Raw genomic sequence first — 23,725 nt, 5'->3', positions numbered from 1 at the left:
AGTGCCTAGCCTTTTTGTTTAAGTTTTTTGTAAAGATAGGGTCTCGCTGTTACCCAGGCTGGTCTTAAACTCTGGACCTGAAGCAATCCTTTTGGAGGCTTCAGCCTCCCAAAGTGTTGGGATCACAGGCATGAGCCATCATCTCGGCCACTGCACTGTTCCAATATTGCTTAGCTCAAGGCCAGTGCTTATTGAGCTACTAAGAGGAAAAGAAAAGCAGTGTGGCAGTAGGAATATAGTTTAAATGTAGGGTGTGTGACTTAACCCTTGCCTGGCATGACCTTAGGTCCTATTCATAATTTGGTATCTTATTGCCACTGGTGTCCCCTTGACCGCAAGGGGGTCCATTCAGTTGTTGGGGGCTTAGGATTTTAATTTTTTTTGAGACAGAGTTCTGCTCTTGTTGCCCAGGTTGGAGTGCAGTGGTGCAATCTTAGCCCACTGCCTCCCGGGTTCAAACAATTCTCCTGCCTCAGCCACCCGAGTAGCTGGGATTACAAGCATGCGTCACCATGCCAGGCTAATTTTGTATTTTTAGTAGAGACAGGGTTTCTCCATGTTGGTCAGGCTAGTCTCGAACTCCCAACCTCAGATGATCCTCCCGCCTCGGCCTCCCAAAGTGTTGGAATTACAGGCGTGAGCCACCGCGCCCTGCCAGGATTTTATTTTTAGTTTACAGTGTTGAGGGTTATGGGATGCCCAGGGCCTGGGGAGGAAGGGGACAGGATGTGTCCGTCCTAGTCTGAGGATGACCTTTTCGAGTTCAAAAGGGGGCGGTGGACGCACCAAGGCACAGTCCTGAGGGCAGCAGGTGCAAAAGTCCGGCCCTCCCAGAGGTGTAAGGCCTTAGAGGGATCCCAAGCATCCCTGGGGCTCAGCCTCCTGGACCTGACCCCACTGCCCACTCTTTTGGCTGGTTCCACTCTCCCCTGCATCCCTCACGTTGTCCCCAACAGGAAGCTGTGGGAACCTGTTCTCAGGTGTAGTGCACCCGTTGGGGTTCTAGTTGGCTGGATCCGCGGGGCCGTCAGCTGCAACTGTGACGGCGGGGAAGCGGGACGGGATGGTGCGGATCTACAGGACCTCGCCTCCAGGTGGAACCTACCTGCTGAGCCAGGGATTCTTCAGGATACAAACCCAGTCAACTCCAGGCAGAGGGTGGGAGCGTCATGCACCGGCGACACAGTGGAGGACGTCATGGACGGGCAGGGAGGCAGCGGCAACCGAAACTAGCGGCTCAGTCGGTGGCCGGTGTGCGGCCAACGGCCAGGGCAGTGGGACCGGAAAGACTCAGTGTAGTTGTCAACTATTGCTACCTAAAAGGTTACTCCAAAACTTTAAGCGGCTCAAAACAACAGACGGCGCGTACGGGGCCTGCAGCGGCCACGGGACCGTGGGAAGCAGCCAGTACCCGCCACAGGCCGCGCCTTCCGGGTTCCGGGTTCCCGCCAGGGAGGAGACACGCCCCCACCTGGGCAGGAACCAAGCAGAGCCGCGCTCCACCCAGGCCGGGACCAATGGGAGATGCGCCACGACCCAGGCCGAGAAACGTGCCGCTTACCCTTCCCCCACGACCTGCGCCGCGTCGCGCGCGGCCGAATCTCCCGCCAAAGCTGCCCCCGCCCGCCAAGGCGCGACCTATCAGCGTCGCAGAGGCCCGCGGCGGCCCGGCCGCCTCAATCCCGCGGGTGGGGGCAACCTTTTCCTCAGGCCTCTCCTCAGCCCACGGCGTCCATCTGGCTCCCGAGCCGAGGGCCGGGCAGTCGGGCTTCGCGGCTTCCCGCGGTCCTGAGGCCTCGCCCTAGCCCCAGTCGGCTCGCGAGGCGCGCGCAGCTGAGTGGACCCCTGCGGCGTGGCCCGATGGTCTCGCCCGACCCGGCGCGCGCGGGAGGCCGAGGGGCGGGGCCCGGCGCCCCCATAAAGGCGGTTGGGGGCGGGGCGCGCAGAGCTCGTGAGCGCCGGCGCGGGGACGCAGGTTTCTGCCTCAGGCCCTACCCTGCTCTCCTCTGCGCTCTCTGCCCGCGCCGCCGCCGCCTCAGCCTCGGCCCTGCGCTGCGCGCCCGGCCCGTGCTGCCATGGCCTGCCGCCCGCGAAGCCCGCCGAGGCATCAGAGCCGCTGCGACGTTGACGCCAGGTGAGGCCGGGCTGCGCGGCGGGCGAGGGAGCGCGTGCCCCGTGGGGCGGGGGTTGTGCGGGGCCGGGGTGTGGGAGGGCGGAGGTTGTAAGGCGGTCCCGAACCTGCCGTGCCCAGCCGACCGCGTCCCTCCCCGCAGCCCGCCGTCCTCCGCGCGATGGAGCCTGGGACGGAAGCGCAGAGCCGACGGCAGGCGCTGGAGGCCCGAAGACGCCGAGGAGGCAGAGCGCCGCGGCGCCGAGCGCAGACCCGAGAGGTGGGCGCGGGACCCGGGGGTCGGGGCGCGGTGGGGCCCTTGACGAGACCGCGGGCTCCAGGGACCTCGTCCCGCTCTCGCGGTGCCGGGATCGGTCAGGTCGGCACCCTGCGTCCTTTTATCTTGGTCTCCGCGCGGCCCGTGGACTGGGGCGGCCGCAGCAGGCCTGGGAGGCGCTGGAACACTCCGGAAGCCTCTCGCCAGGATGGGAGTCAGCTGAACCGGTGTCAGCCCGAGTTAGCCAGTTCGAGTCTGTGTTGTGCTCCCGGGAGAGGTCAGGGTCTCTGACGAGCTTCTCGTGAACACGTGGAAGTCAGGGGACACCCGAGTCCCGAGGAGAAGTGAATTTACAGGGCTTACCTGCTTGGCCATTTTCTAGGTTAGGCAGTGTGCAGGGAGGGTGGAGATGCGAGCGAAAGGAGGGCTTGATGGGGTGGGACAGCCGAGGAGGGTCTGGAGGAAATAAGCAGGGGTGCCAGTGGTCATAGTGGCGGGGCTTTTCGGGGCTATGGTTAGAGAAAACTTCTCGAGGGGCTTTGGGGTGGCTCGTCCCGCAGTGGGGGCTTGTTGCTCCTGAGTTCCCTGAAAGGCGTGGTGACTTGGCCGAGATGGAGCAGTGGAGGTGGAGGGAAATGCGTGGTTCGGGATAGGCCTCTGAAGGCAGGACCTGTGAGACTTGCTGATGGCTTGGGGATGGGAGGCGTGAAAGGAAAAAAAAACTCGGACCCAAATTCACTGTGCCAAAAGGAAAAAATTATGCTGAGGGCGGAATCATGCAAGAAACTACCTTTGCGTTACTTTTCTTTTTTTTTTTTTTTTTTTTTTTTAAGACAGGGTCTCATTCTGTCTCACAGGGTGGAGTGCGGTGACGCGATCTTGGCTCACTGCAACCTCCCTCTCCCGGGTTCAAGTGATTCTCCTGCCTAAGCCTCCCCAGCAGCTAGGATTACAGGCGCATGCCACCGCGCCCGGCTAATTTTTTGTATTTGTAGTAGAGACAGGGTTTCACCATGTTGACCAGACTGGTGTCGAACTCCTGACCTCAAGTGATCCACCCACCTCGGCCACCCAAAGTGCTGGGATTACAGGTGTGAGGCACCGCGCTCGGCCACCTTTGTGTTTCTTTTTGTTTCTAAGCACATAGCTACAGATAAAAGATTAAATATCTCCACGGGTGAACTCTGTTCACCTTAAGTGGCGACTTACTGAGCACACTAGGAATACATAATTGACTATTCCCCTACCTGCTCCTTTTCTCTTGGAACATGTAGACCTTTTCTCCTTCAACCTACTTTTCTCTTTTAAATATTGAAGCCCTGACAATCATCTCTGGAGAAAGGCACAGACCACAGACTCTCTGTAATTTCGTGTTCTTCTAGGTATGTCCTTAACATTAGCTAAATTCCTAAAGCAATTGAGAACTGTCTCAGACACTTTTTGGTTTACACAGGAAAGAGGCATCAAGAATGACTCAAGCCTTTAGGTCTGAACGCTGTTGATTGGGGCCATTTGCTAAGATAGAGAAGATGGGCTGGAGCAGCTAGGCATGGGAAGTTGTGAGGCTTGAGAAGCTGCTTAGAGAAGCAAAGGAGATGTCAAGAAAGGTAACGGAGTGTAGGAGTCTACATGGGAGGCATCTTCAGGCACAGCGAGTTACCAGGACATATAGATGATATTTAGAGACTTGGGTCTAGGGGGCCGGGCGCGGTGGCTCCTGCCTGTAATCCCAGCACTTTGGGAGGCCAAGGCGGGCCCATCACCTGAGGTCAGGAGTTCGACACCAGCCTGACTAACATGGAGAAACCCCATTGTTGGGGACCAGCCTCAACACTACCCGTAGGGTACTTGAAGTCCGGTGGTGACAGTGGAATGAGAAGAGACAGGTTAAGAGTTCATAAAGGTGGGAGCCAGGGGACCAGTTGGAAAATGGAGGCTGCAAAAGGCCCAGAGTTGTGGTCTCCACACTATTTATTGAGTACAATCACTTTAAGAAGTAGGCCGGGCGCGGTGGCTCACGCCTGTAATCCCAGCGCCTTGGCAAAAGGCAGGTGGATCACGAGGTCAGGAGATGGAGACCATCCTGGCTAACACGGTGAAACCCCGTCTCTACTAAAAATACAAAAAATTAGCCGGGCGTGCTAGCGGGCGCCTGTAGTCCCAGCTACTCAGGAGGCTGAGGCAGGAGAATGGCGTGAACCCGGGAGGCAGAGCTTGCGATGAGCCGAGATCGCCCCGCTGCACTCCAGCTGGGGCAATAGAGCGAGACTCCGTCTCAAAAAAAAAAAAAGAAGTAGATATTCAGGGTGAAACAGTGAAAGGCAGGCGTCATAGGTGTAATTATAGCGGTTTCAATGAATCTCCTTTGTGCTCAAACAGCATATCTAACTTATTGGAGAGTAGCTAGTGGGAGCGGGCTTAACTAGGAGCCTGCACATCTGTCCGCATTCCAGTGCTTTAAAGGAGTGTCTTTCTCCTTGAACACTGTTTACAGATAACAGAGCAGGTCTCGCTCTGAGCATGGGAACATGATGGCAATTAGGAGGCTTTGCTTCTCAGAGGCCTCTTGTGGCTTTTCACAACTTACTGTGCCATATTTTTATGGCCAGCTTATACAGGCACCCGATAAGCCTTTTTCCCAACACCCCATCTCTACTAAAAATACAAAATTAGTCAGGCATGGTGGCGCGTGCCTGCAATCCCAGCTACTCGGGAGGTTGAGGCAGGAGAATCCCTTGAACCCAGGAGGTGGAGGTTGCGGTGAGCCGAGATCACGCCATTGCCTTCCAGCCTGGGCAATAAGAGTGAAACTGTCTCACAAAAAAAAAAAAAAAAAAAAAAAAAGACAAAAGACTTGGGTCTACGGGTGGGTACAGAAGAGGCCCTAGGTCCAGATATAAAGGGAAGGTAATCAAACCTTATTGAGATCAAGCTCTGAACTCTCCAGTGGTCTCATTTAGCTGAAGATAAAAATATTAAATCTTACAGTGCTTTAGAAGTTATGGAAGTTTTTGGTGTCCTCATTCCTCAAACTATAGGAATGCTTCTGTCCTAGGGCCTTTGCACTTGGTGTTTGCACATTGTGGATAATGCCTGGAGGCACCTGACAAATAGAGCCAGCTCGTTGATGGATAAGATCTAGAAGTACTCTTTGGAAGGTTGTTAGCTTAGTGTGTAAAATTAGGCTTTCTTGTCCCAAGATAGGGTAGATTATGAATATAACCTACTTAATCTAAGAAATGGACTTAAAGGTACCAAAATATGGCATGTAGTATGGTCATTCACATACACAGGCTTTAAATTATTCTTGTAGTTCAGGAATTTGTTATGTTGGGAGACCCAGACTTCAACCTCTTGATACACTAGTGAGGATGCTTGTATCCAATCCTGGACAAACCTCTATTGAGTCAATTTAATTTTCAGTTAATTAGCTAATTTGATTTCATAACTTTCTACCGTTTTTAGAATCTGGAAATTTACTTTTAGAAATCCAATTTAAGTTTATCTGAGTTGTGTGACTGTAAGGGAAGAAATGATAATTACATAAGAGGATTATTCATTTGTTACTGCAATTGCATTTTCAAAGCACAGCATTTGGTTTACAGCTAAAATTACAGCTTATTTCTTGTAATTAAAGTTAGTATCTAGTGTATTTTTTTGTGACGGAGTCTCACTGTCAACCAGGCTGGAGTTCAGTGGTGTGATCTCATCTCACTGTAACCTCTGCCTTCCAAGTTCAAGCAGTTCCCCTGCTTCAGCCTCCAAGTAGCTGGGACTACAGGCATGTGCCACCACGCCCGGCTGATATATATATATATTTTTTTCCTTTTTGAGATAGAGTCTTGCTGTGTCGCCCAGGCTGGAGTGCAGTGGCGCGATCTCAGCTCACTGCAACCTCTGCGTCCCGGATTCAAGCAATTCTCCTGCCTCAGCCTCCTGAGTAGCTGAGATTACAGGTGCGCACCACCATGCCTGGCTAATTTTTGTATTTTTAGTAGAGACTAGGTTTCACCATGTTTGTCAGGCTAGTCTCGAACTCCTGACTTAGTGATCAGCCTGCTTTAGCCTCCCAAAGTGCTGGGATTACAGGCGTGAGCCACCATGCCTAGCCTAATTTTTGTATTTTTAGTAGAGGCAGGGTTTCATCATGTTGGCCAGGCTGGTCTCAAACTCCTGACCTTGTGATCCGCCCGCCTCAGCCTTCTAAAGTGCTGGGATCACAGGCATGAGCCTGTGCACCTGGCCCAGTATCTAGTTTTAATATCAGTAGTGATCAACAGAAAAACAGGGTAGAAAAATAAAAATGTGAGTTTATGTCTGATGTATAAATAAGATACATGAATTTGAACTGCCAGAATTTGGGGCTTGAAGCCTTAAGCTTTTGGATTTCCTGATTATTATTTTTAAAATTTTAAATATTATTTTTTTTAGACGGAATCTCGTTCTGTCGCCCAGGCTGGAGTGCAACCTCCACCTCCCAGGTTCAAGTGATTCTCCTGCCTTAGCCTCCCGAGTAGCTGGGATTACAGGCACCCGCCACCACACCCAGCTGATTTTTGTATTTTTAGTACAGACAGGGTTTCACCATGTTAGCCAGGCTGGTCTTGAACTCCTGACCTCAGGTGATCCACCTGCCTCGGCCTCCCAAAGTGCTGGGATTACAGGTGTGAGCCACCACGCCCAGACTATTATTTATTTATTCATTTATTTTTTGAGACAGGGTCTCTCTCCCCCAGGCTGGAGTGCAGTGCACGATCTCGGCTCACTGCAACTCCGCCTGGTGGATCACTGCAACTTCCACCTCCTGGGTCCAAGGGATTCTCCTGCCTCAGCCTCCCTAGTAGCTGGGATTACAGACATGCGCTGCCACGCCTAGCCAAGTTTTTGTATTTTGGTAGAGACTGGGTTTCACCATGTTGCCCTGGCTGGTCTGGAACTCCTGAGCCCAGGCAATCTGCCGGCCTCGGCCTCCCGAGGTGCTAGGATTACAGGAGTGAGCCACTGCCTGGCCATAAATTTCCCAATATTGACTGAAGACTATCTTGAACTTGAGATGGAACTGAGCTCCTGGATGTGGTTTAACTCAAGCACAGGGGGTACTTTGCCAGTAGACGGAGTCCTGACACAGCAAGGACTCTGACATATACTCCTCCATACACATTGTAATCATAGTGTACATAACATTCTGAATTATTAAGTACATGCGCCCGAAAGGTAAATGGATATGCTAGCTATTGTGTATTTTATTTATTAATTTTTTGAGAGGGAGTCTCTTGCTGAGGCTGGAGGAGCAGTGGTGCAATTTCGGCTCACTGCAACCTCCATCTCTGGGGTTCAAGCAGTTCTCATGCCTCAGCCTCCCTAGTAGCTGGGGACTACTGGTGCGCACCACTGCACCTGGCTAATTTTTGTATTTTTAGTAGAGATGGGGTTTCGCCATGTTAGCCAGGCTGGTCTCGAACTCCTTACCTTGGGTCATCCACCCGCCTCGGCGTCCCCAAAGTGCTGGGATTACAAGTATGAGTCACTGTCCTCTGCCACCATATTTATTTTTTTGAGATAGGGTCTTGCCCTGTTGCCCAGACTGGAGTGCAGTGCCAGGATCATGGCTCACACAGCCTTGACCTCCTGGGCTAGAGTGATCCTCCTGCCTGGGCCTCCTGTGTAGCCGGGACTACAGGCACGCCCCACCATGCTTGGGTATTTATTTATTTTGGAGATGAAGTTCCAACCTTTTTATTAAAATCAACTTCTCACAATGTATAAATACTGCGTATTAGCACACATGAAAAAGACAACTTCTAAGGCACCCAGAAATACGTTCATACACGTTACAGGACCATTCGCAGAGTGGACAATTTGCTGTAGACAGTCAGCATTGGATAAATCAGAAGATTATCATCCCTCAGTAGTACTGTACCCACTCTCAGTAAATATTTACGACATGGTGAGAAGGAGTCAGCTGTACCTGCTTTATAATTCTATGAAGTACTCAGACTTACAGATAATTCAGAACTAAAGACTATCCCATGATAATCTGACAAAACAAGTAGTCTAAAGTCTTAGTGATTTTGGTGTGTGCTACATCCGTGATCAAATCCAAACACTCCTGGGGTGGGCTGGTTAAGTTTTTGGTAGCCTGCTTCATTATCAGAAGTTTGTTAATAAGCCTTGCCAATAGAATACCATTTCTTCAGCATCAGTCATTTCTCAACTGGTTAATGGATCAGTAATCTCATCATGAATGAGAATGGAGAGAAAACAGAAGACAATTCTTCTCACACTTAACAGGAATTAGGATGGGTCAGTGCAGTCTGGGTACGGTGGCTCACAGCTATAATCCCAGTACTTTGGGAGGCCGAGGCAGGTGGATCACCTGAGGTCGGGAGTTTGAGACCAGCCTGGCCAACATGGAGAAATTCAGCCTGTATTAAAAATACAAAATTAGCTGGACGTGGTGGCTCATGCCTGTAATTTCAGCTACTCGGGAGGCCGAGGCAGGAGAATCGCTTGAACCTGGGAGGCAGAGGTTGCAGTGAGCTGAGATCATGCCATTGCACTACAGTCTTGGCAACAAGAGTGAGACTCCGTCTCAACAACAACAACAAAAAAGAATGGGTCAGTGCAGAACAGGAGGAGGCAGACATTTGGCAAGTACAGGATGATACTGTTTAGTATAGACATGTCTGAAAAATTCTTACCCTGGAGGTTCATATTCAGATGGAGGAGTCTACACTGGCCAGATAACCTGGAGAAATGCCATACCTGCACTTTTATTATATGGATACAGGCTTGGGACTACACAGCGGAAACACCCACCTGAGATAGCCTCAATTCGAGACTTATCTTGCAGAGCCTTCTCAGTATGACAGCGAATCCCTCTGTATGGCCAGCCAGGGGAAGCACGAGGTTGCTGGAAGTGAGTAGTTGCTCTGCACCGTCAAGCATGCACACATCTGTCTAGATGTGCCCGCGATCTGTGAAACTCGGGCTTTGTTAGAATAATGGAATTCTTTGGTCGTCGGTTTTATGAAAGGCAATATTGTCACAATCTTGTCAACATTGACATTGGCAATGACTTCAAGCTGGGACTAATGGCATAGGGACAAATTAAATACAAGATGGGAAACTCTACACTCTGAACTTCTTAAGAGTCAACTTCATAAGCTCCAGCATCAGGCTGGATGTTGGATCAATGAGATAAGGTTAACCCATAGAAATGCCAGAACTGAAGCTGAAAACTAGATATGGGTTTTTCTGACTGCCACACACACTGCAAAAATTTGAAGCAAATCTCCCATCTTAATGACTTTATAAACACATACCAGAGATGAACGAAATAACTTGATTTTAGCCATATGATAGCCCTGGACTACTGAAGTGTGGACACCCAAAAGGAATCATAATTTAGTTTGAAGTCTAAAATCTAGTTGGTTTTATTAGACCCCCAAACACAGTGGGCACACTGCCAAGGAGCTCCATGGCTTCTGCTCTAGTAAGACAGCCCTGGATAGACAGATGCAGCTGATAGGTTATGTTCTACATCTAGTTTGCTTTTGTCCTGCTAAACTCCAGTTTAGTATGGTTTGATACACATAGTTCACTGATATAATGCTTTTATTTTTTTGGGTGGGGGATAGAGATGAGGTCTCACTATCTTGCCCATGCTGGTCTTGAACTCCTGGGTTCAAGTGATCCTCCTACCTCAGTTTCCAAAGTGCTGGTATTACAGGCGTGAGCCACTGTGTCCCACCAGCCTTTGAATATTTCTTGACATACAGTTTGAAAGAAAACAAAGTATGTGTCATGGTTCAGTAGCATTTTCGTTTTATTGCAGCTTTACCACTCCTGAAGGCCCTAAACCCCGTTCCAGATGCTCTGACTGGGCAAGTGCAGTTGAAGAAGATGAAATGAGGACGAGAGTTAACAAAGAAATGGCAAGGTACACATTTTGGACCACCTTGAAGTGTTAATCTGTGGCGTTTTCAGTAACACATTAAATTTGATATTTGTCTTAGAACAGTGGTTCTCAAAGGTCTGGGCTCCAGACCAAAGGCATCAACATTTCCTGGGAACTTGTTAGAAATACAGATTCTCAGACCCTTCCCTGGGCCTGCGAATGGGGTGGGGCCTGACCATCCTGTGAAAAGCCCTCCAGGCGGGTCCTCTCTTTCAAGCTTGAAGACCACTGTCCTCTTGGTGGTAATCCTTCCAAGAGTGGAAGTAGGTGCACAATGGTGTTACTGCTGGATTGCAGGCTGGAGGACTATCAGAACTTTCTTTCTTTTTTTTTTTTTTTTTTTTTTTTGAGACAGTCTCGCTCTGTTGCCCGGGCTGGAGTACAGTGGCAAGATCTCGGCTCACTGCAACGTCCGCCTCCCGGGTTCAAGCGATTCTCTTGCCTCAGCCTCCTGAGTAGCTGAGATTACAGGCACAGGCCACCACGCCTGGCTAATTTTTGTATTTTTTGTAGAGATGGGGTTTCACCGTGTTGGTCAGGCTGGTCTTGAATTCCTGACCAGCCTGACCAGGCTGGTCTTGAATTCCTGACCAGCCTGACCAGGCTGGTCTTGAATTCCTGATCCGCCCACCTCGGCCTCCCAAAGTGCTGGGATTACAGGCATGAGCCACTGTGCCCAGCCTAACTATCAGGAACTTACTATAGTCATTTGTTACCACCGACCTTCTGTATGCGGTGCTCACACAACCCAGCACAGTAGATGGAGTGCTCTCTCCAGATGAAGGAATACATTGACACTTGGCTTAGGCAACAAACAGCTCAGAAATGCCAACATACAAGGAAAGGTCTCAAACTTGGATTCTGTGAACCTCTTGCAGTTGTACACAAGATTGTTGTGTGTATCCAAGTTCTTGCAAACTAAGCTACTTCCTCTTCGTTGACTCATTACCTAATGCATCCTTAACCATGTTTAATCTCCCTTGATTATCAGTGTGTTGATCCTTTCTCTTTTGATGAGTTGTCTAACTCAAACCCAGTTGCAAGGACTGGGTTTATTCAAACCCAGTTAAAATGTGGCTCATAATTGGTTGAAGTATTTTACAAGATAATTTTAGCCAACAAGTGGCTGATAAATCAAACAGGGTCTCGAGAAAAATGTGTCTTGCGTGTCAGCTGCGGAACCATACCTAGACTACCTGTTTTCATTTTGGCAGCCAGTGATGGTATTTATAGCAGCCTCCTTTGAAAAGGGACGGGAATATGTGGGAATTGGTTATTGAACATTGGGGGAGTTATTTGTCATTTCTTCTGGTATCAAAATGTGTGGGCGGCTGTATGCCTTGGTAGAAGAAATGAACTAGGAGTTCACAGATGTGAGTACCAATGTTTTTAGTGAATTATTGCATTTATATAGGTCTTGATTTCCTCAACTATAAAATTAGAATGTTTGACTTGACTTGTATAGTTTGTGTTGCATGCACAAGTCTTAGAACAGTTCTTGCATACCTATAGCCTAGTTGCTCCCTCAAGTCACCCCTTGCCAGGGGTTATCTGCAGCTCTTATTCATGCGTATTCCACCTGTCCAGATTGTCCTGTGAGTGGACCCCATTTGTTCTTCAGATATCTCATGGGTCTGTGCCTGAAAATTGTCCTGTTTTGGAAAACAGCACTGTTTGGACTGCTCTGTTGATTATACCCTTTGTGATGGAAAGCTACGGCTTTTATTTACTTACTTATTTTTTTGAGATGGAGTCTTGCTCTGTTTCCCAGGCTGGAGTGTAATGATGCAATCTCAGCTCACTGCAACTTCTGCTTCCTAGGTTCAAGCGATTCTCCTGCCTCAGCCTCTCAAGTAGCTGGGATTATAGCTGTGTGCCACCACGCCCGGCTAATTTTTGTATTTTTAGTAGAGGCTAGGTTTCACCATATTGGCCAGGCCGGTCTTGAACTCCTGACCTCAGGTGATTTGCCTGCCTCGGCCTCCCAAAGTGTTGGGATTATAGGCGTGATCCACCTTGCCTGGACAAAGCTGCGGCTTTTAGTGCAACCTGTGTAATTTAAACTCCTGGCCCTTTAGTGAGCCATTACTGACAGGCCTGCTTACTTCCTGACAGTAAGAGGGGTATGAAATGTCAGCTTACTATGCTTTAAGGAGACTAACAGACTACAAACTAGCAGTATAAGAGTATGAAAATGGATTTTCTGCATGGCATGGTGGCTCACACCTGTAATCACAGTACTTTGGGAGGCCAAGGTGGGCGGATCACCTGAGATCAGGAGTTCGAGACCAGCCTGACCAACATGGAGAAACCCCATCTCTACTAAAAATACCAAAACTTAGCCAGGCGTGGTGGCGGCAACCTGTAATCTCAGCTACTCAGGAGGCTGAGGCAGGAGAATCGCTTGGACCCGAGAGGCGGAGGTTGCACTGAGCCGAGATCTCGCCATTGCACTCCAGTCTGGGGAACAAGAGGGAGCTCCGTCTCAAAAAAAAAAAAAAAAAAAAAAAAAGAAAATGGGTTTTCATCATACCTGAAAACCAGTCTTTCTCATCTGTGGTACTGGAGAGAATGAGGCCCTGCAGCAAATGATTTGCAGGACTAATCTCTGAATCGTACAAAGATGGTGTTATATAGCCAGTGCTACTCTAGATGCACGGGAGATAAATTACTTCATTACCTTCTGGCGTCCAAACTGCACTGAACACCTCAGCAAACTTGGGTGGATTTTAGATTTTGAGAGGAGGCACAGTAATACATGACATAATTTAGATACCTGCTTGACAGGCCAGGGGTGGTGGCTCACTCCTGATCTCAGTACTTTTGAGAGGCTGAGGCGGGAGGATTGCTTGAGCTCAGGAGTTCAAGAGCAGCCTGGGCAACATAGACCTCCATGTCTCCAAAAAAAGAAAAAAATTTTTTTAGAGATGGGTGTGGCGGCACTTGCCTGGAGTCCTAGCTGCTTGGGAGGCTGAGGTGAGATGATTGCTTCAGCCCAGGAGTATAAGGCTGTGGTAAGCCAGGATTGTGCTACTGTACTCTAGCCTGGGTGACAGAGTGAGACCCCATCTCAAAAGAAAAAGATACTCACATGAACTTGGAGCTAAAGGTAGCTCATGGTTTCAACATCAGATAGCGCTAGACTCCTTTTGGAGATGTCATACTTTTTTTTTTTTTTTTTTTTTGCAAAACTACGTTCTGGTAATGACTGCAATAGAAAGCAGATACCTCAGGAAGTTCATGAGGAACAAGACAAAAGGGGGCACGTTTGGTCTCCAAGATTGGAGAAGGTATGCAGTGCCCAGTAGGCATACGAGTCCCATTAGTAAGTTTGGTGTTTTTAAAATAATTTATTTCAATTTATGTTTTGTTTTTCTTTTTTTAAGGCTGCCAAGTTTTAGGGAATGTAAATTTTTCTTGTGTGGATCTCACTACTTAAACTGAACTGACAAAGATTTCTTTTGGCCCACGGAGCTTCTGGATTGCATAGGATGGTGTGCCTGCGGGCATCAGGGTGGAGCTTCCTCACACCTGGCTGCTTTGTTTTTATATCTTTTTTAAAAACAGCAATATTTATTTTGCCCTTAGATATAAAAGGAAACTCCTCATCAATGACTTTGGAAGAGAGAGAAAATCATCATCAGGAAGGTAAAGGCTGTGTAAATGTTTCTTTTCTAATTTGATAGACCTGTAATTTGTTTAAAAAAAAATGTGACTGTCAGAAATGCTGACTGTCGCAGTAACATTTATTAATACCTTTTTCACTAATTTGAAATACTGTATCTGTTGTGTACTAAATTCCCATACATGCAGTCTCTGGACTATTTAGGATTCATATGGTTGGGAATCTGGAGTGAATCCTCCATTATTGTGTTTTGACATTTTCTTGGCTTACCTTACATACATGGTGATCTTAATTGCAGGGCTTATTCTGTTAATCTGTTGTTTTTTCAGTTCTGATTCAAAGGAGTCTATGTCTACTGTGCCGGCTGACTTTGAGACAGATGAAAGTGTCCTAATGAGGAGACAGAAGCAGATCAACTATGGGAAGAACACAATTGCCTACGATCGTTATATTAAAGAAGTCCCAAGGTAGTCTTGTTTCAGTGGCATGTCTTGAACAAGCTGTGTGGCATTGCGTTTCTAAAGAGTTGCTTAGATTGGGTAGTACAAATGATGCTGGGGATAGTTCACACCTGCTAAGAGCTATTTAATAGAGACTTACTGGGGCTTATGACGTAAATAATGGATTGGCAACTGAAAAACTAAGACATGAAGATTTTAAAAATCATTTTCATAATTTTGAATGTTAGATAACATTTCTTAGGAGTCAGCAATCATATAGATGTAAGCTTATTAAAATACATGATGGGGAAAAATGAAGTTCAAGTTAAATATTGTAAAAGTCTAATTGGAGAAAAAAAAATTGGCATTGCCCTATTGTCTTTAAGCAGCATGTTCTTGCCTATCCTGCTCCCTCAAACACACAGACACAGAAGGATATAAAGAAAGCTTTAGTGTTTTCCTGAACTTTTTGGCAGGATTGGGGTTGAAATTTACTTTTCTGGGCCAGGTGCAATGGCTCATGCTTGTAATTCCAGCACTTTGGGAGGCCGAGAGGACTGCTTGAGGCCAGGAGACTAGCCTGGGCAATATAAGGAGACCTCATCTCTACAAAAAATTTAAAAATTAGCCAGGTGTGGTGGTTTGCACCTGTAGTCCCAGCTACTTGGGAGACAGGTGGGAGAATTGCTTCAGCCCAGGAATTCAAGGTTACAGTGAACCATTAATCACACCACTGCAATCCAGCCTGGGCTGCAGAGTATGAGACTTTGTCTCTTAAAAAAAAAATTTTTACTTTTGGCTGAGTGCAGTGGCTCACGCCTGTAATCCCAGCACTTTGGGAGGCCGAGGAGTACGGATCACGAGGTCAGGAGATCGAGACCACCCTGGCTAACACGGTGAAACCCCGTCTCTACTAAAAATACAAGAAATTTGCTGGGCGTGGTGGCACACATTTGTAGTCCCAGCTACTCGGGAGGCTGAGGCAGGAGAATCGCTTGAACCCGGGAGGAGGAGGTTGCAGTGAGCCGAGATTGCACCACTGCACTCCAGCCTGGGTCACAGAGCAAGACTCCATCTCAAAAAAAACAATTTTTTTTTTTTTTTTTTTTACTTTTTTGGAACATAGCTGGCAAAGGAATAGTAAGATTCAATGTGATGGTGCTTTTTTTTTTCCCTCCTGACCGAGTCTTGCTGTTACCTAGGCTGAAGTGCAGTGTCATATCATGTCTCACTGTGTATTCATTTTTTTGAGACGGAATCTTGCTCTGTTGCCCAGGCTGGAGTGCAGTGGCGCAATTTCAACTCCACCTCTCGGGTTCAAGCGATTCTCCTGCCTCAGCCTCCACAGGTGCCTGCCACCACACTTGGTTAATTTTCGTATTTTCAGTAGAGATGGGGTTTTACCATATTGGCCAGGCTGGTCTCGCACTGCTGACCTCGTGATCCGTCTGTCTCTGCCTCCCACAGTGCTGGGATTACAGGGGTGAGCCACCACGCCCAACCATCATGTCTCACTGTAGTCTTGAACTCCTGGCCTCTAGCAATCCTCCTACCTCAACCTCCTGAGTAGCTGGGACCAGCGGTGCATGCCACCACACCTGGCTAAATTTTTAAATTTTTGTAGAGATGGGAGTCTCCCTATGTCGCCCAGGCTGGTCTTGAACTCCTGGCCTCAAGTAGTCCTCCCAAAGTACTGTGATTACAAGCGTGAGCCACTGTGCCCAGTGGATAGTGATTTTTTTGAGACCGAGTTTCACTCTAGTCCAGGCTGGAGTGCAATGGTGCAATCTTGGCTCACCGCAACCTCCGCCTCCCAGGTTCAAGCGATTCTCCTGCCTCAGCCTCCCAAGTAGCTGGAATTACAGGCATGCACCACCATGCCCAGGCTAATATTTTTGTATTTTTAGTACAGATGGTGTTTCTCCATGTTGGTCAGGCTGGTCTTGAACTCCTGACTTCAGGTGATCCGCCTGCCTTGGCCTCCCAAAGTGCTGGGATTACAGGTGTGAGCCACTGCACCCGGCCCAGATAGTGCTTTTTTTTTTTTTTTTTTTAAACATATTTGTTCATTTTGTAGGATCTCAGTTGATTTTTTATTTATTTATTTATTTTTGAGACGGAGTCTCACTCTGTCACCAGGCTGGAGTGCAGTGGCACGATTTTGGCTCACTGCAACTTCCGCCTCATGGGTTCAAGTGATTCTCCTGCCTCAGCCTCCCGAGTAGCTGGGATTACAGGTGTCTACCACCACACCTGGCTAATTTTTTGTATTTTTAGTGGAGACAGCGTTTCACCATGTTGGCCAGGCTGGTCTTGAACTTCTGATCTCAGGTGATCTGCCTGCCTCAGCCTCCCAAAGCGCTGGGATTACAGCGTGAAACACTGTGCCCGACTTTTTTTTTTTTTTTTTTAAGGTGGAGTCTTGCTCTGTTGACCAGACTGGAGTTGCAGTGGCATGATCTAGGCTCACTGCAACCATCGCCTCCCAGGTTCAAGCAGTTCTTCTGCCTCAGCCGCTGGAGTAGCTGGGACTCCAGGCATAAGCCACCATGACTGGCTAATTTTTGGTATTTTTAGTAGAGATGAGGTTTCATCATGTTGGCCGGCCTGATCTCAGGCTCTTGAGTTCAAGTGATTTGCCACACCCAGCAGCGTTTTTTTTCTTTTTTTTTTTTTTTGAGGCGAAGTCTCGCTGTGTTGCCCAGGCTGGAGTGCAGTGGCACGATCTCGGCTCACTGCAAACTCTGCCTCCCGGGTTCAGGCGATCCTCCTCCCTCAGCCCCCCAATAGCTAGGATTACAGGCACCTGCCACCATGCCCGGCTAATTTTTGCATTTTTAGTAGAGACGGGGTTTCACCATGTTGGCCAAGCTGCTCTCGAACTGCTGACCTCAGGTGATCCACCCACCTTGGCCTCTCAAAATGTTAGGATTATAGGTGTGAGCCACCGCTCCCAGCCCCTAGCTGTTTTTTTGTTCTGTTTTGTTGTTTTTTTGTTTTTTTTTTTTTTAAATAGAGACGAGGTCTCACTGTGTTGCCCAGGCCATTTTCAAATTCCTGAGCTTAAGTGATCTTGGCACGACCTCCCAAAGTGCTAGGATTACAGGCATGAGCCACCATGCCTGGTGATCTATAATATTTAAAATAATACTAATCTCATAGTTTGGTTAATCTTCAAGCTAATGTGGAAATGTGAGTGGCATGTGGGCATGTGCTAGAATAATCTTTCTCCTGTAGACACCTTCGACAACCTGGCATTCATCCCAAGACCCCTAATAAATTTAAGAAGTATAGTCGACGTTCATGGGACCAGCAAATCAAACTCTGGAAGGTGGCTCTGCATTTTTGGGATCCTCCAGCCGAAGAAGGATGTGATTTGCAAGAAATGTATGTCTTTATTGCATTCTTTTTCTGTGATTCTCTGATTGGTCCAGTGACTGGAGCAGCTGTGCACCACTGGGACAGGAGGGTCTGGTGCCAAGTCCCCCAGCAGCTGTTGGGGAGCAGAGCAGCTGCTGCAGCTTGGTGCTGAGTTCTTCTGTACTGGGAGGGAGGCAGCTGGAAGGAAGAGTTTGCTTCCTGGGTTGAATTTATTTTTTCAAGCAAAGTCAATCTGGGAATACAGTTTTTGTTTGTTGTTTTGCTGTTTTTGTTGTTGTTGTTGTTTCTCCCCTAAAAATTACAATAATCTCTGGAATTTGTTTTTTAAATATAAATATCCTAAAAAGTATTTGAGTCATTTCGGCTCACCCATGAAAATAAAAGTTCTTAATTAAGGAAGGAAGGCTTTCTTTCTCTGTTGGCTTTTTTTTTTTTTTTTTTTTTGGGAGATGCTCTGTCACCCAGGCTGGAGTGCAGTGGCGTGATCCCAGCTCACTGCAACCTTCACCTTCTGGGTTCAAGTGGTTTTCCTGCCTCAGCCTCCTGAGTAGCTGGGATTACAGGCACGCGCCACCACGCCCAGCTATTTTTTGTATTTTTAGTGGAGACGGGGTTTCACCATGTTGATCAGGCTGGTCTCGAATTCCTGACCTCGTGATCTACCCGCCTCAGCCTCCCAAAGTGCTAGGATTACAGGGGTGAGCCACTGCTCCCAGCCCCGTTGGCCTTTAAACTTGTGCCTAGTTGAAATGTCTCAGGCCTGAACTTTTGCTGCATCATGGGAATACCTGCTGACCAGGAAGGTAGAGAGAATGATCGTGTACCTCCCTCCGTCTATGTGGGGTTTCTTCTCAGCTCCCCTCTGGTCCTCAGCCTCTCGCTTCCTCAGACACATTCTTTAAACAAACAATTAGAGTTTCTCCTCTGTGCTGGGAAGTTTTTTAGAGACTGGCATGTTTGAAACGATTGTAAGTGGCTTTACCAGTTTGTCCTGACAGATGTCATTTGGGTTTTTTCCCCCAGTGTGACACCATTGTCCCATTCTCTGAGTAGAAACTTGGAAAAATTAGTGATAATGCATAGTATGTTCATCACAGTGCTCATTTCTCCCCCTCAAAAATTGGGCTTATGAGTGTTTCTGTTTCCAAGGATGCTTGTGTGGTGAGCCCAGCAGATCTTTTTGTTGCTTCTCATTGCCATCTGCTTTCTCTTTGCTGGATTGATTGGGCTGGGATTAAGTCTGTCAAATAGTCACTGAAAGCTGACCCCTCAGGGAGCCTAGGGCGCACTGTCAGTGTTGTGGCTGCACCATATGGATGGGGTTTGTCTGTAGCGCCCTGTCTCCTGGCTTTGTTAAGTTAGTGCCTGATGCACCTGTTGGATCTTGTTTAACAGACACCCTGTAGACCTTGAATCTGCAGAAAGCAGCTCCGAGCCGCAGACCAGCTCTCAGGATGACTTTGTAAGTACTTTGGATAAGTCTTTCAGCTTGGGGGTTGCAGGTGAATTGTTAATAACACATGCTGCCTTATAAACTGAAGTTTGGACCGGGCATGGTGGCTCACGCCTGTAATCCCAGCACTTTGGGAGGCCGAGGCAGGCGGATCACCTGAAGTCAGGAATTTAAGACTAGCCTGGCCAACATGGTGAAACCCTGTTTCTACAAAAATACAAATAATAGCCAGGTATGATGGTGGGTGCCTGTAGTCTGTGCTACTCAGGAGGCTGAGGTGGGAGAATAGCTTGAACCCAGGAGGTGGAGGTTGCAGTGAGCTGAGATGGCGCCATTGCACTCCAGCCTGGGCAACAGAGCAAGACTCTGTCTCAAAAAAAAAAAAGAAAACCGTCTGCTGCGCGTGGTGGCTCACGCCTGTGATCCCAGCACTTTGGGAGGCTGAGGCAGGCAGATCACCTGAAGTCAGGCATTCAAGACCAGCCTGCCCAACATAGTGAAACCCAGTCTCTACTAAAAATACAGAAACTAGCTGGGTGTGGTCATGCAGGCATGTAATCCCAGCTACTCGGGAGGCTGAGGCAGGAGAATCACTTGAACCTGGGAGGCAGAGGTGGCAATGAGCCGAAATTGTACCACTGCCCTCCACCCTGTGTGACAGAGTGAGACTCTGTCTCAAGAGAAAAGAAAACCGTTTTTAAATGTATCAGTTTAAATACTGTCTCCTGTCCTGAGACAGCCACTATTTGTGGTTTTGTCTAGGCTTTTAGAATTCTTTCTGTGCTTATAAACGATGTACATGGCCAGGCACAGTGACTAGTGACTCCTTCCTGTAATCTCAGCACAGTGGGATGTGTGCACATCTAAACTTCAGTGTCTTGTAAATGGTACATGTGGTTTCTCTTTGCAGTGTTATTATTAAAATCTGTCTCAGTTGCACGTGAAGTATACACCTCGCTGTGCATTACGTCACATGATTTACCACATAAGGAGTGGGGTGTAGGAAGTGGCCCGTTTTCAGGGTGAGATGAATGTCAACCGAACCATGCTTCTGTTTTCCAGGATGTGTACTCTGGCACACCCACCAAGGTTAGACACATGGACAGTCAAGTGGAGGATGAGTTTGATTTGGAAGCTTGTTTAACTGAACCCTTGAGAGACTTCTCAGCCATGAGCTAACTGCCCCCTGGCGGCCAGGAAGAGAAACAGCTCCTCCCCGACTAGGTGGAAGGCTGGCCAGGCACCAAGCATGTGTGTGCACTTGTACCTGGTGGTTTCTCTGTTAGCAGTCCATTATCTCATGCTGAATTATTTTTGCCTTACTTTATTAAGAAACATTAATTTTATGTATAGTGAGTATATTTTGCATGTTTTAAATTGTAAATGGAGCTAAGTCCAAGAAAGTACTTGAAGCAATCTTCCAGCGAGCTTAATTGCGTAATCCCTGTTGTCCTCCAGGGTAAGCTGACAGGTCTACGTAACTGGTTTTCCACAGGCATCTTCAGTTATTGCTTGTCAGGTGGACTGTTTTGGATTTAACCATGTAATCCATGGGACCAATTGAGAGTCAGCTACTTTTATAGGCATCAAAGTATTCTCAGACACCTTTAATATCTTTATGGAAACTTAATTTTTGGCCTTTTATCAATATGTCATAACAGCATTCTGAAGTCAGACATTGTTAAATTGAGCTATTAAACTAATGAGTTTTATGTAAGTTATAGGGTCTTAATTTGGTACTTGTAAATAGCACTAGTTAGACTCTTTAGAATACTCCAAGAGTTAGGGCAACAGAGTGGAGCGATTTAGAAAGAACGTTTTAAAACAATCAGTTAATTTACCATGTAAAATTGCTGTAAATGATAATGTGTACAGATTTTCTGTTCAAATATTCAATTGTAAACTTCTTGTTAAGACTGTTATGTTTCTATTGCTTTTGTATGGGATATTGCAAAAATAAAAAGGAAAGAACCCTCTTTAACTGATTGGGGGTGTTGCCAGGTGGGCCAGCTGCCATGAGAGCTGACATGTTTGGAGGGTCAGAATTGTGTCTGCCTTTCTTGTGTCTGAAGCAAGTGGGTGTCGCTGGGTAAAGGGCCTTCTTTATTTTTTTAATTTTATTTTTTGAGAGAGTTTCGCTCTTGTTGCCCAGGCTGGAGTGCAATGGTGCGATCTTGGCCCACTACAACCTCTGTCTCCCGGGTTCAAGCGATTCTCCTGCCTCAGCCTCCCAAGTAGCTGAAATTACAGGTATGTGCCACCACACGCAGCTAATTTTGTGTTTTTAGTAGAGACAGGATTTCTCCATGTTGGTCAGGCTGGTCTCGATCTCCCGACCTCAGGTGATCTGCCTGCCTCGGCCTCCCAAAGTGCTGGGATTACAGGTTTGAGCCACTGCGTGTGGCCGGGGGCCTTCTTTAATAGGTGTCACATGTCACATTTGGTCTGATGCTTATTCATCAGCACTGGCGTGACAGCCTTCCCTGTCTCTTGGGAGAGACCCTGCAGCAGGATAATCATCAGTCTGAGGGTGCCCTGCCCCCACTGCTTTCACCCTTGGACCGTGGTTGCTGCCTGCAGACGTGACCACTAGTCCACGCCACAGCCACATGTCCTGGAGATCCCTCCAAGTGATGCTGGGCTGGTCTTAAGCCAGGGATGGGCTCAGGTAACTTTGTTCTAGGAGCTTGAAGAGGGCAGAAGCTCTTGTTTACTTAGCTTGTTTATGGAGACCTCAAGCAGGGTCAGGTGGAGGGTGGTAGACACTGGGGTCGTAGCACATGCCCTGGTGAGGAGACCCAGCTCTTTCAGGGTGGTAGGAGGTGCCTGATAAAAGGTGACATCTGGGGAGGGCAGTAAGCAGAGACCATGAAGTGAGAGCACTCGGCATTGACTTCAAGAGTCCTAAAATGTGGGAGGAGTTCTGGGGGCCTGACTGCAAGCCTCAGTCTTGAGAAGGCAGAGGTGAAGGTCCTTGTTAGATGGTGACACAGTTCAGTGGCGCTGTGGCCTCCATCATGACTGCGACGGAGAGAAGCTCTCCCAGGTTTGTCACTAAGGAGCTACTTCCCCTAAACTGTGAGTAGGTCCTTAGCGATGAGCAGCACTCAGTGCTCTTAGGCTAAAATTCAGTGGCTTCCAAGCAAAGATGACATCCAGAAGACAGCTGGAAAGGTGATCTAAGCTAAAGCTGAGGGTGTGGCATGAAATCCTTTGTTACAACCATAGAAAGTTGAACCTTTCTCTCTCTCTTCACTGGAGTGCAGTGGCGTGCCTTCAGCTCACTGCAACCTCCACCTCCTTTGGCTCAAGCAATTCTCCTGCCTCAGTCTCCTGAGTAGCTGGGATTACAGGCGTGAACCACCACACCTGGCCAATTGTTGTAGTTTTAGTAGCGTCGGGGTTTCGCCATGTTGGCCACGCTGGTCTTGACCTCAGGCGATCTGCCCTCCTCGGCTTCCCAAGGTGCTAGGATTACAGGCGTGAGCCACCGCGCCCAGCTGTTAGAACCTTTCTTTCCCTCAATAAGACTTCTTGCTCCTCTGCAGGAGTCCAAGATGGTGCTATTCTGAAAAGCCCCACAGGTGTGGCTTCTAATGAACTGAACCCTATTAAGAGTCACAGAATTAACATGGGCGGAAGCTGCTGCCAGGCTGGACTGAAAGGGCCAGGCAATACAAGAGGCCTTGAACCCTCAGGTTCCTACCAGCGGGAAGTAGGAAGATAAAACTCTCCAGCTGCAAACACAGGTTGCCTTTTGTGAAAAAGAAGGATAATTCAGAGATGGAGCCAGGAGCCTGGAGGACTGAGGCTGGCCTAGTCAGGGGACTGCCAGGTGATGTGTGCCCAGCTGGATTTCAGACTTGCTGTGGGCCAGGGACTCCTGGGAGCATTTGCAGCAGGTGTCCTAGGTCTGTCCCCGCTGTTCACTGGGGGGGGGGGGGGGTGCATGTGTGTGGTGGGGGCCGGGGACAGTCTTTACATGGAGAGGGGCTCAACACAGGAGCTGTCAGGAGCCTCCTCCACAAGGGAGTGGATTCAGGTGAGACTCTGGGCTTTTTAAACTAGAATGCTTAGTTTCAAATCTAACAACACATGTATGGGACCTGTATGCTGAAAACGGCACAACCCTGATGAAACAAAGATCTAGTAAGTGGAGAAATGTAACTTGTTCATGGATTGGAAGACTCAATAAAGATGTCAATTCTTGGGCCGGGCGCAGTGGCTCATGCCTGTAATCCCAGCACTTTGGGAGGCTGAGGTGGGCGGATCACCTGAGGTGGGGAGTTTGAGACCAACCTGACCAACACGGAGAAACATCATCTTTACTAAAAATACAAAACTAGCCAGGTGTGGTGGCGCATGCCTGTAATCCCAGCTACTTGAGAGGCTGAGGCAGGAGAATCGCTTGAACCTGGGAGGCGGAGGTTGTGGTGAGCCGAGATTGTGCCATTGCACTCCAGCCTGAGCAAAAAGAGT

The 23,725-nt window shown here is 48.2% G+C and overlaps 2 protein-coding genes across 6 annotated transcripts in view; both read left to right on the top strand.

Annotated features, from left to right (window-relative positions):
* Window positions 1–1,239: 1,239 nt before the first annotated feature.
* On the top strand, window positions 1,240–23,463 carry SLBP (stem-loop histone mRNA binding protein). Of its 5 annotated transcripts, none has more exons than XM_016951005.3 (8): window positions 1,240–2,134; window positions 2,274–2,390; window positions 10,225–10,329; window positions 13,936–13,995; window positions 14,302–14,439; window positions 17,650–17,799; window positions 19,189–19,255; window positions 22,795–23,463. In XM_016951005.3, the coding sequence occupies exons 1-8, from the start codon at window positions 2,076–2,078 to the stop codon at window positions 22,816–22,818; spliced, it is 720 nt and encodes a 239-aa protein (XP_016806494.1). In that variant the 5' UTR covers window positions 1,240–2,075; the 3' UTR covers window positions 22,819–23,463.
* The window catches only part of FAM53A (family with sequence similarity 53 member A), a 119,584-nt gene continuing 117,257 nt past the window's right edge, over window positions 21,399–23,725 (top strand). Inside the window, exon 1 of the mRNA XM_063808574.1 lies at window positions 21,399–21,496. The gene's annotated coding sequence lies outside the window, so the exon portion shown is untranslated. The remainder of the gene's footprint in view (window positions 21,497–23,725) is intronic.

This window comes from Pan troglodytes, chromosome 3 (assembly GCF_028858775.2).
Source record: "Pan troglodytes isolate AG18354 chromosome 3, NHGRI_mPanTro3-v2.0_pri, whole genome shotgun sequence".
NCBI classification, from domain to species: domain Eukaryota; kingdom Metazoa; phylum Chordata; class Mammalia; order Primates; family Hominidae; genus Pan; species Pan troglodytes.
The sequence above is the reverse complement of the archived record's forward strand: the minus strand, read 5'-3'. Positions and strand labels throughout refer to the sequence as shown.